Source organism: Ipomoea triloba, chromosome 3 (assembly GCF_003576645.1).
Source record: "Ipomoea triloba cultivar NCNSP0323 chromosome 3, ASM357664v1".
NCBI classification, from domain to species: Eukaryota; Viridiplantae; Streptophyta; class Magnoliopsida; order Solanales; family Convolvulaceae; genus Ipomoea; species Ipomoea triloba.
In genome coordinates, this window is record NC_044918.1 from 32027696 (window position 1) to 32039597 (window position 11902).

General features: G+C 37.0%; 2 protein-coding genes across 2 annotated transcripts; one reads left to right on the forward strand and one right to left on the reverse strand.

Moving 5' to 3' along the window:
* The first annotated feature begins 2560 nt into the window (after window positions 1-2560).
* LOC116013807 (protein artemis) lies at window positions 2561-6196 on the forward strand. The gene is made up of 4 exons (XM_031253737.1): window positions 2561-2908; window positions 2995-3100; window positions 3379-3590; window positions 4279-6196. Exons 1-4 carry the CDS (start codon window positions 2720-2722, stop codon window positions 5617-5619), a joined length of 1848 nt encoding a protein of 615 aa, XP_031109597.1. The 5' UTR covers window positions 2561-2719; the 3' UTR covers window positions 5620-6196.
* A 78-nt stretch (window positions 6197-6274) lies between these two features.
* LOC116013808 (NAD(P)H-quinone oxidoreductase subunit O, chloroplastic) lies at window positions 6275-7938 on the reverse strand. Its single transcript, XM_031253738.1, has 6 exons — window positions 7607-7938; window positions 7431-7486; window positions 7235-7300; window positions 7097-7138; window positions 6825-6884; window positions 6275-6598 (listed from the first exon to the last, which is right to left on the reverse strand). The coding sequence occupies exons 1-6, from the start codon at window positions 7848-7850 to the stop codon at window positions 6569-6571; spliced, it is 498 nt and encodes a 165-aa protein (XP_031109598.1). The 5' UTR covers window positions 7851-7938; the 3' UTR covers window positions 6275-6568.
* Between the last annotated feature and the right edge of the window lie 3964 nt (window positions 7939-11902).

An 11902-nucleotide genomic window follows, 5' to 3' on the forward strand; every position in this document is an offset into this window, starting at 1 on the left:
TTAATGGTCTAGATTGATTTAAGATGCTAAGTTGAAGTGTGTGCGAACGGTAATAAAATGTGTGCGAACGGTGATTGATGTACAAGATTTGATCTCAAAAAATTTTAATGGTCTAGATTGATTTAAGATGCTAAGTTGAAGTGTGTGCGAACGGTAATAAAATGTGTGCGAATGGTGATTAAGTGTGTGTGAACGGTGATAAAATGTGTGCGAACGGTGATTGATGTACAAGATTTGATCTCAAAAAATTTTAATGGTCTAGATTGATTAAGATTCCAAGTTGAAGTTTGTGCAAACGGTGGTTAAATGTTTGCGAACGAAGTGTGTATGCCAATCAATCTAGACCATTAAAAAGTATTACATGAATGCACAAGATGTGATCTCACGATCTTACCTAAGCAAGTGGTCTCACTGGAACCCTACCTATATATATATATATATATATATATATATATATATATATATATATATATATATATATATATATATATATATATATATATATATATATATATATATATATATTTATTTATTTATTTATTTATTTATTTATATTTATATATATATATTGTTGGAAAAATAGCACTAAAATGACATTTTAAGTGGCCATTTGTGGTACAATTAAATGTGGGGTCCACATCCGATTTGGGTTGGATCAATGTGGATTCGGGTTCTTCGTAGTTAGACGAAGAGATCCATATATTGTACGCTCAAAATGGATAATGGGTGAATGAGAAATTGGTTCTCAAAGTTCAAAATGGATAATGGGTGAATGAGAAATTGGTTCTCAAAGTACAAAATGGATAATGGGTGAATGAGAAATTGGTTCTCAAAGTAAACCCATTAGAGGTGGAATTTGGGTGGGGAAAATGCTTATCTAGCTTTTGTCCCACATTGGTTGGGAATGAAGATTTGACCCACTATATATACAAGGGTCTTTTTATTACTAAGTAACTTGTGTAGCATATATGTTCTCTCTCGCGCGCAGGGGGGTGCAAATCAAATCTCAAACTGAGCCTGAAAAGGCTTGACTCGTGTACGCCGGCACCTGCGGGCACGACTTCACCTACATGGTGTTATTATTATTTTGCTTAGAGCGACGTTTCACCTACAGGGTGTTATTATTATTTTGCTTAGAGCGACGTTTCACCTACAGGGTGTTATTATTTTGCTTAGAGCGACGTTTCACCTACAGGGTGTTATTATTTTGCTTAGAAGAGCGACGTTTCACCTACAGGGTGTTATTATTTTGCTTAGAGCGACGTTTCACCTACAGGGTGTTATTATTTTGCTTAGAGCGACGTTTCACCTACAGGGTGTTATTATTTTGCTTAGAATTAAATGGCAGATTTAATGATATGATCCTCATCCTCTACTATATATTCGTTTGATGAGCAGCAGATTGGAACAAGACACAAGAGAACACACGAATACACTGCTTTCTACCCTCAAAACACTACTCATCATTTCCTTCAAGCCATCTGCGTTTCATCTCGTCGGGCTCCAAGTTTGTGTGCTCAAACGCCGGAGTCGTAGTACGTTTTATCCTGGGAAACCTAGACCGCAGCGCTCCAGCACCATGGGAGGCGGTAAATAAGGTTTTAAGGACAGTGGCAACACGACTCGTGCTTCCAACCAACCCAAGATCATCGAGTTTCATTCCCTTGGCGATTCCAAGTTTATTCACCGTTTATGTATAACAATTAAATTTGGTTAAATTATACTAACAATTATGTTATTTCAAAAAAATACTAACAATTATGTATAACAATTTTAAATGCATTTGAGGACCACAATAATCCAAAATGTCTCCATTATTAACTACAAGGTGGGGACCCATATTAGAAAGCCATCCAACATTGATAAAAGCAGAAAAAAAAACCACTACCAAACAAAGAATTGATTGAGTCAACATATTACCTACACCAATGTTTGCGACTTCTGAGCACCTCTTTTATCACTCTATTCTTCCGTCGTCAATGGTGTCTACCAACAGAGCTTTTGGAGTCGTCAGTAAGTCTACCAACCAAACTTTTGGAGTCGTCAATGGTGCCTTCCAATAGAGCTTTTGGAGTCGTTAATGGCGTCTACTAACAAGCTAATTAAGGCTTTTGGTGTAGTCGGTGCCTACCAACAAAATTGTTTGAGTTGGAGTCGAAAATGGTGTCGTCAATCGTCAATGGAGAATAGGTACGCACAGAGGATGTGGGAATTCATTTGGGATTTGGGAATTTGGGGTTTTGTGCAGAGTAGTATTTTATATTTATTATTTTAGTTATTTTTTTTGGTTTTAACAAATAAAAATGTATTTGTTTGTTGGCATACACGTAGGTAAATTTAGGTTTTCTTTTTAAAAAGAAAAAAATTCGGGTTGCTTATGTCATCATTGACCTAAAGATTACAGGCAAATTGATTGAATTGCACTAATCTAATAAGTTGAAGGGTTTAATTCGAGGTTTTTATAGATTGAAGTTCTAATTGCTGGTTTGAGTATACGGCCTATTTGACCCTTATCCAAAAAGGAAAAAAGGTAAAAAAAAAAAAAAAAAAAAAAAAAGTTTGGAATCGTGTTTGGGAATTTTCCCACCCTCCTACCTCCATTTTCAACCATGTTCCCTCTCAATTCTCAAATAATCAAATCTCTCTCCTTCTCAATTTATCCTACTTTCTTGCACGCTCTCTCTCCTCGATTCAGAAACAACCTGAGAGATAGGGAGAGATGACGATCGAAATGCTGAAAGGACTGCCGTTCTCGGTGGACACATGGTCGCCAAATTCAAGCCGAAAGCGGAACCACTTCCTCACGCACGCCCACAAAGACCACACTCAAGCGATCTGCACTTACGCCTCTTATCCAATCTACTGCACCCTTCTCACCAAGTCTCTCGTTCTTCAACATTACCCTCAGGTCTCCAATTCCGTTTTTTTCTTCTCTTTTGCTGAGTACTGTTCTTACTTCTGTATTTTCTAATTGTATTATTCTTGACTCGATAGCTTGATAGGTCAGTCTTTGTGAATATTGAGGTGGGGCAGAGTTTTGACATCGAGGATCCCGATGGCAGATTCACTGTCACTGCCTTTGATGCCAATCATTGTCCTGGTAAGGGTATCCTATCCTGCAAATAACCGGACCCTTTAGTTTTATATCTTGATTGATTCTTGAATGTGTTTAAACTCGTAACTCCTCTCCTGATATATTTCAGGGAGCTGGAGCTGATTGTTTAAAACTTTCATACACTGTTTTACTTTAGCTATTATGTTCCTATTTGCTTGGTTAGACTTCTGATTTTTTGGTGTGTAATTAATATGAAGTGGACCGGTGACTACTTTATGACACAATTTTTTATTTTATTTTATTTATTTATTTTGAATTTTCAGGAGCTCTTATGTTCTTATTTGAAGGAAATTTTGGTAACATATTGCATACTGGGGATTGCAGACTTACAACTGAGTGTTTGCAAAGGTTACCAGAGAAGTATGTAGGCAAGAGAGGAAGAGAGTCTAGGTGTCCACTTGATTGTGTTTTCCTGGACTGCACTTTTGGTAAGTTTCCATTGAGGATGCCCACAAGGCAGTCAGCGATCCAACAGGTATACTTGTTAAGTGTTCTGTTGAAGGTCAATGTGTGCTAACAATTTTAAAGATTTCATGGTGTCATTATGCCTGGAGTATTTTGTTGTTTCAACTTTATCTAGATCTCATGATTTGTACTTGTTTTGTCTTATTTTATGTTGCAGTTTCAATCTTCTGAAACCATAATGATTGGCACACTTTGTGCAATAATAATAGTATAATACATTGTACACCATTTACATGGTTCAATTTCCAAACTGAAAATTGCAGATGTTACTGAAAACAAGTTTTTAATCAAGGAAATATCCTCACCTGTACTAAAAAGATGGTAAAACAAGGCCAAGCACTCTGCAGATCTAACCCCTGCCTTTACTTAGGATCTGACTTACATTTGGCAATGGCCTTAGCCCTTATGTTTCAAATACAAAATTAGTTTATTTTTTAAATGTAGTTATATTGGCAAAATTCTCTCTGAACTCTAACTTTTTGAGAGTGAGAGAATATTGCATGGGTGAAGATAGCCTAAGCCTGGCAGAACTGTGCCATTCTCTACTGATTGTCAGTTTTCCATTGCTCACCAACTTTTTGCTCTTTCCTTGTATAGCGTCATGATGGGCCAATTACTCTGTACTTTATATCCTTGTTGCATTCGTTTCAAGCTCATGTTATGCCTTGTTAATTACTTACGTATGGACTATGAAACAGGTCATCAATTGTATATGGAAGTACCCTGATGCCCCAACAGTGTATTTGACCTGTGATCTTCTTGGCCAAGAGGAGATCTTTGTTAATGTCTCCAGAGCATTTGGTTGTAAGATATACGTTGATAAAGAGAAAAATCCAGAATGTTCCCAGGCTCTGGAACTTTTGGTTCCTGAAATTCTCTCTCAAGATCCGCGTTCTCGTTTCCAATTGTTTGGTGGATTCCCTGGACTGTATGATAGAGCAGAAGCCAAGATTGCAGAAGCTCGGGCTAATTTCCAGCATGAGCCTCTTATCATCCGTGCTTCATCACAGTGGTATGCATATGATGAAGGGTGTTCTGAAATGGAAACACGAAAAAAGGAAAGATTTGATCAAGCCGTGAGAGATTTGTCTGGAGTCTGGCATGTTTGTTATTCAATTCACTCTTCCAGGGAAGAATTGGACTGGGCTCTGCAACTTCTTACACCCAGATGGGTTGTGTCAACAACACCTAGTTGCAGGGCTATGGAACTGGATTATGTGAAGAAGCATTGCTTTAACCGTAAACATGCTATGGATGATCCTTTTTGGAAACTTCTGGAGATTGACATGAGTGCATCCCAAGGCACTGAACTAGAAGAAGCTTCTGTTGCATCTGATGTCCCAAGTTTTCAGGTTCAGACTACTTCTAAGAGTAATATTGATCTCTTTACCCAACCTGCAGTATCACCAAGGAGACAGTTGCATGTTTCTCCTCCAATGAAAAGGCTACCTGTTACATTATTTGGTAGAGCAAGACAGGGGATTGTAGATTCAGCTTTCACTTTTGAAGTCAATAAAGGACATATCAATTCTGGTAAGACAGAAAGAAATGTATTTCAGAAGCATGTTACTAAGGAGGATGGCAAGAGTGACTTGGAGGGCTTCAAAGGTTCAAAGGTTGCTTATACAAACCATATATCAGTAGGAAAGAAGATAGAGTTAGATAAAGTGAAAGAATCTAATGCTCCAAACATAATAATGAAGCATCAAAGAAATGGTTCCAGTACACCTAATGGATCCTTAGAGAATGTTGCAAAGGAGGACAAGAGTCACTTGGAGGAAAACAGAGGTTCAAATGTTGACACAAATCATATTTCAGTAGATTCAAGGATTGAGTTAAATAAATTTGAAGAGTGCAGCTTGATAGATACAGTAAATGAGCACCAAAGAACTGTTTCTGCTACTTCTAATGGATCCTCAAAGAGCTTTAGTGCAAGCTTGAGAAAGTTTTATCGCTCTATGAATGCACCAGTACCTGAGCCACTTCCATCACTTGTGGAACTTATGAACGCTAATAAACGTGCTAGAAGGTGGTTATGAGTTATACTATCTTGTAGTTTAGCCCGCCGTTTATACTCTTCTCATCTGTGTCCCGACATGATAAGCCTCAACCCTTAAGATGAACACGGTGTCAATTTGGTTCTTTATCCACCCAATTCTGTTTCCAGTACCAAATTTGTTGTCCTTTTACAGAACAAAGGAAGTACTTTATGCAAATACACAGGCAGCTCATACAGCATACAGTACCTCGCATGGAATGCAAATGCATATGGTATAGGGTATCCTTGTACCCTTCATTCTTTCCTGTAGACTGCTAAACCATTGTTGCAACTTGGAAGCCAAGATTTTTTACTGTAACAATAGGTCAATTTATACACATTTATTTTATTTTATATTTGTTATCATGTTGCCAAGACCTTGTGGTCTAGTGGCACCCGATTGCACTCACATATGGAAGGGGTTGGGTTCGAGTCTCAGTGGAGGAAAAATATTTGTTATCATGTTATGTACAGTCGTACAGATGATATGTCTTTCCCTCTTCCAATATTTATTCCAGTCGGATTCGGGTTTAAACATTGTCCATGAATACAAATTCTTCAATTGCATTTCCTTTGAACTTCAAATTGTCAATCTTGCTTAGTTGCTATTGTTCACGAGAATGCATATAATTTTCTTTCTATTCATTGAGACCATATTGACTGGTGTATTGAACAGCATAGATTAAATGAGGAGAGTAATCTTGAAGATCAAATGTTCAGGTCTTCTTTGGAAATTACACTAGTTTTCTGTTTCAAATCCCCTCGAAAGAAAAGGGATTTGATTGTTTTCATTTTTCATCCAATACATTCATCCCTTGCTTTTTACTCAATACATAAAATGCTTCTTTTGACTCATCTAGCCTGGGTATGGATATAATAAAGTGTCCTCAATCTTGAAGATTTTGTGAATAATAACTTGATGCAGCTAGCTTTGCCTTTTGGAATCTCGATCAAATCCTCTCATAGTTGAGCTTGTCCGACTGGAAAATGGCAAGTGTTCAATGTATTCTTAACTTGAAATACTTGTCTTTTTGTAGTTAATTTTATTCCGGAGTATTATTATTATTTTTTATATCAATGTGCATATACTAAAGCATTTTGATGATCAATTGTAACAAAAGCATGTCTCTAAACAAAAATTTCTTAAGCAGTGTTTGCAAGCAATTTCGCAGGAACCTTGATGTGAATCCTAATAATCATGCTCACCTTAATGAGAATCTCTGTTGGAAGCCACGCTGGTGCAGTTGGTATTCCAACCCATCCAATCTGCAGCAACATTGTACCCATGAGATGATTTTGAATTGAAATGTCATAGACTATTTTAAACTTGAATATATGAATGAATTCATTCTGGGGAAGTCTTTTTGTTGTTGTTGTTGTTGTACAATCAAGTATACCCTCCATACCTTGGAAAAATCCTATGAATTCTATTTTATTGTTGAGCTGTGTACTATACATAACAGATATCATGTACTCACAAGTGCATATTCCCCTGTCTCGAATATCCGAATGTCCAGCACCTAACACCAAGAATATTACAGCAAAATGAAGAGATGAAAGGAGAGCAATCCAAGGAAGAGAAACATGTGGTCTAGAGTGGGGTATGAGTTACGAACCTCGCCGCGATCTTCATATATGTATTCCAGGCCTTTGTAGTAAGGTGGATGCCCAACAGACAGATACTGGAATTATATCAATCACATTATTCACAGCCCACTGATATGTTAGCATTGGCAATGATATGATGTGTCGGTCCAAAATGGACCATTGCATGAATCTCAATCTGATCTATAGGATGATCAACTAACTTACATTGATACTGTTGAGATACTTCTCTTTATCCACTCTCACAATCTGCCCTTTCTTCACTGCATGCCAAGAAACAAATTAAGAAACCAGATTCATTTCTCAATAGAAGTTTAAAGCTAGAGGAAATGGGAAGGAATGAAATTAAATTAAATTAGAGAAGGGTGGGCAAATAAACTGACTGGAATAAACAGGTTTTTTAGGCTTAGGAGGAGGAGGAGGAGGGGCATCAGAGGAGGCTGCTGCTTCGGGTTTTGTCTCTGCAGCAGAAGCAGCAACCTTTTTAGGAGTCTGAGGTGGTTGGGAAGATTCCTCAGCTTTGACGATGAAGCATATGCTGCTGCTGCTAAGAGGAAATGAACATCTCTTCCTAATAGTGCGTGGGAATGGTGATGTGAATGAAGAGAAGGAAGCAGAGAAAGCCATGGAGAGGAGAGGCTGAGCTAGCTTACGACTCTATCTCTGACTGTGAGTGAGTTGGGATTTTTGCTTCGGTCCTTTTAATTTGGATAAGGGTTAGTTGCTCCTTCACTCCTATGTTTTCCAACTACTATCACTATTTCAAAAAAAATGTCCAGTACCTTTCCCACTTGTTTTTTACAAATAACTTTCCCACTTGTTTTTTTTTGACACTTGATCAGATAATTTACAATCGTTATATCGTGGACCACGGTGCACTAGCAATGTGCACCCTGGTCCAAAACGGCGTCGTTTCGATGTTAGTGGACGCGGACACGTATGACTCCAGGGAATTCATTATCTATAATACACATAATCATTATCTACAATACACAGAACGTTTGCCTAGAATATACAGAATGTTTGCTCAGAATACACAGAATATTGACACAAAATACACAGAACCCATCCTCCTAACATTCGAATGCACAAACACATCACAACCTGTGTTAATAACATGAATACACAGAATATTGACACAAAATACACAGAACTCATCCTCCTAAACATTCGAATACACAAACACATCACAACATGTGTTACTAATATGAATACACAGAACGGTTGCCTAGAATACATAAAATGATTGCCTAGATTACACAGAATGATTACCTAGAATACACAGAATATTAACATAAATACACAGACCGGCCGAAACGGGAAACGTGATTTCCAAAAAAAGGGACGGTTAGTTTACAATGCTCAAAACGACGTCGTTTACGTACGTGGTGCACGGTATAATTTACCGATAATTTAGAAAAGGAAAATATGTTGTAGAATAGTGCAATTGATTGAGTCCTTTAAGTGAAAAGAAAGAAAGAAAAAAAAAACAAAACGGTCAAATAGGCCCATGTATTAACTACAATTGTTTATCCGGTACCATGGATTAGAAATTTAGAATATAGTCCATTTAAATTATCCGGTCACCTTTGCCCATTGAAAAACATGCTTCAACTGTATACACACTTTCTATTTTCTATGATATTCAGAAGGAAATATGCACAACATGTTTTAACTGTCGAGTTTTGAGTGTTCGAGAAGATGGTGGCATACTGTATTATGAGATCAAAGATGACAGTGATAGAAAGTTTACTGTTGAGCACAATGTAACTGAAAAGAAATATGTTTGTAGTTGCAAGATGTTTGAAAGAATTGGATTGTTGTGTAACCACACTTTTGTGGTTTTTAAGAATTTGAACTTTGAGAGAATCCCTTTGAAATATGTGTTGAACCGATGGACTAAGGATGCATCCTTAAAGCCTATCTTCCATATTGATGGTCTCAGATTTTATCAAGTTCTAGGAATGGATGAGAGGAAGGTGTTGTTGGCACAATTGTGGGGTGATATGAAGTGTTGTATTGGTCTAGTAGAAGAAGCAGAAATGGATAAATTGAATGAATTTGCACAAGTGATTAAAAGGCAAAAATTGCTATTGATGATAGAACAAGCTGATTTATCCACTACTCATAAGAAGAATGAAGTCAGTCATAGAGTCTTATTGTGAGTCATCTAATCCTTCTGAGATCTCTATTCACCACCAAGGAAAACAGAAAACAAGGTCTGTGGTAAGCGTATGAAAGGTAAAAAAGAGTTAGCAATGGATGCATCAAAGAAAGGTTTAAGAAAATGTCATACGTGTGATGTTTACTTAGAAAATGACAACCAACATGACAGTAGGAATTGTCCACTTAGAAAGGAATTAACAGTGAAGAGGATTGACCATTTTCATATTTTGTAAGGCCAAACAGTATGAATTACAACATTTTAAAATGATGATTGACTATTTTACTGTTAGGTAGAAATATTTGCATTATTAGGCATAAAAATGTGCACTATACGAGTAAAAATCATGCACTATAAGTTATTATGAAAAATAATGTGTTCTATGCAATTTCATTTGAATAGCCATAAGAATGTGCATTGGTAGGCACAAAAATGTGCTCTGTTTGGCACAAAAATGTGCACTATAAGCTAGCATAAAACTAACCTAAAACATGGTTAATACCCTGAACTCTAAGGATGAACTATCTGCACTGTTAGGTCGAAACAAACACTATTAGGCATAAAAATATGCACTACCCGAGTAAAAATCATGCACTACAAGTTATTATGAAAAAAATGTGAGTTCTATACAATTTTATTTGATATAGTCGTAAGAATTTGCACTGGTAGGCACAAAATTGTGCTCTGTATGACACAAAAATGTGCACTATAAGCATAAAATTAACCTAAAACATGGTTAATACCGTGAACTCTAAGGATGAACTATGTGCACTGTTAGGTTGAAATATTTGCACTATTAGGCATAAAAATGTGCACTATACGAGTAAAAATCACGCACTACAAGTTATTATGAAAAAAATGTTAGTTCTATGAAATTTCATTTGATATAGCCACAAGAATGTGCATTGGTAGGCACAAAACTGTGCTCTGTATGTGTAGGTCCCGGTGGTAGAGGTGTGAGTCTAGAAGGGGGGGGGGGTTTGAATAGACTCACAGGGATTTTTTTTTATAACTTTTCTCGAGATCAAAGATAATAACGCAGCGGATAAAAGGTTATAGCAGATTTTAAGTTTACTTTGCACAAGGAATTTATCTATGAAAAATTTAGGTTTGAGAATGGCATGCAATGCAGTACGTAAAAATAATAAAGGAGAGAGAGAGAGAGAGATTTTTATAGTGGTTCGGCTGTTAACAAAGCCTACTCCACTCTTCTTCACAACTCGTGAAGGTTTGCACTATTTTCTCCTTAATAGTACAAGTCTCCTTTACAACGTGCTCCCTTGATCACCAAGCCCGGCAGCCACGTTTGATTAGGTTTTTCAACTCCTTCAAAGTTTACTCCACCTCTTTCTACTTCACAGGTAGAGATGGTTGAAAATGGTTGAGAATGTTTCCCCAACTTGAGATTCTTGTGCTTGAACTTCTTGATTTCAACACTAGAGCTTCACAAGATCTCCTCTTCAATCTAGATAAAACTTTGAGCTTTGAATATTTTTGACACACTGGAAGTGATATTGCTTGCTAATGAGTTTTCACTTTTTTTACAACCTTGTTCAAGTGTGATGGGACAAGGCTATTTATAGGTGGGAATTTTCAGATCCGTTGGAGGGAACCTGAAATTTTCAAACCTATTGTCCAGTGTGTAATATCCAATGGGTAAAGGTCGACCTTTTCAGAATGTTAGTACTTTTCTAGCCATTTTTTCACTTTTATGCAAGGACAATTTGTCTTTTGTCTCACAAAAAGGTGACAATCATTAAATGCTCATTGGGATCGTTGCCTAGGATCCATTTTGACATTCAGGTTATACCCGACCTCAAGGCTATAGATAAGACAACTTTCAGAGAATGTCTTGGCCTTGGTTACTCGTGAGAATGATTAACTTTATCATTCTCATCAATCTCCTCGAATCAATCACCATTTGATTGTTCGGTTTCAAGAGTTCGACCCTTCCATTTTTCAGCCTAAGTCTTCAGTCTTCGGTTATTCAATCTTCAACTCTTCGGTCTTGAATCTTTTACTCGAAGACTTGTTTTTGTAATGACAACAAGTCACTCTTCGAGAGTAATGACTCGTCTAACTACTAAGACTGAGACATGGATCCGATTCTTTAAACTATAAAAGACAAAATAAAATGGGGGGGTCTCCTCGGGTCTTTGGTATCATCAAAATCAATGTTCCGGGGTTCCTAACAATTTCCCCCTTTTTGATGATGCCAACACCTTATACTCACACCGTTCGGCTTCTTTTATCCATAAAAGGATTTTTATTAATGTAGCCGAATAGTTGGAGATTAACAAAACATATTCGAGGAGTAAAGGTTCTAGGTAGAACACTCACACACATGAGCCCAAAAACTTTTCTTTTATTCAATCAAAAGAAGCAGACATTACAAAGTATGACAAAGAAAATTAAAGCGAGGACTGAAAATCATATTTTCTCCTCTTGACCAGTCTTCTTCTCATTCAGCTTCTTCAAATTCTCAGCTTCTTTGAGTTGAATCATGTCGTTGATT

Bases quoted from the DNA above. Each gene is read 5' to 3' on its own strand.
- LOC116013808 (XM_031253738.1), bottom strand. From the start codon at position 7,850: ATGGCTTTCTCTGCTTCCTTCTCTTCATTCACATCACCATTCCCACGC. The intron at 7,301-7,430 runs GTAAGTTAGTTG...ATATAATTCCAG, and splicing joins AGTATCTCAACAGTATCAAT to TATCTGTCTGTTGGGCATCC. The intron at 6,885-7,096 runs GTGAGTACATGA...ATGTTGCTGCAG, and splicing joins AGACAGGGGAATATGCACTT to ATTGGATGGGTTGGAATACC.
- LOC116013807 (XM_031253737.1), top strand. From the start codon at position 2,720: ATGACGATCGAAATGCTGAAAGGACTGCCGTTCTCGGTGGACACATGG. The intron at 3,101-3,378 runs GTAAGGGTATCC...TTGAATTTTCAG, and splicing joins TGATGCCAATCATTGTCCTG to GAGCTCTTATGTTCTTATTT. The intron at 3,591-4,278 runs GTATACTTGTTA...ACTATGAAACAG, and splicing joins GGCAGTCAGCGATCCAACAG to GTCATCAATTGTATATGGAA.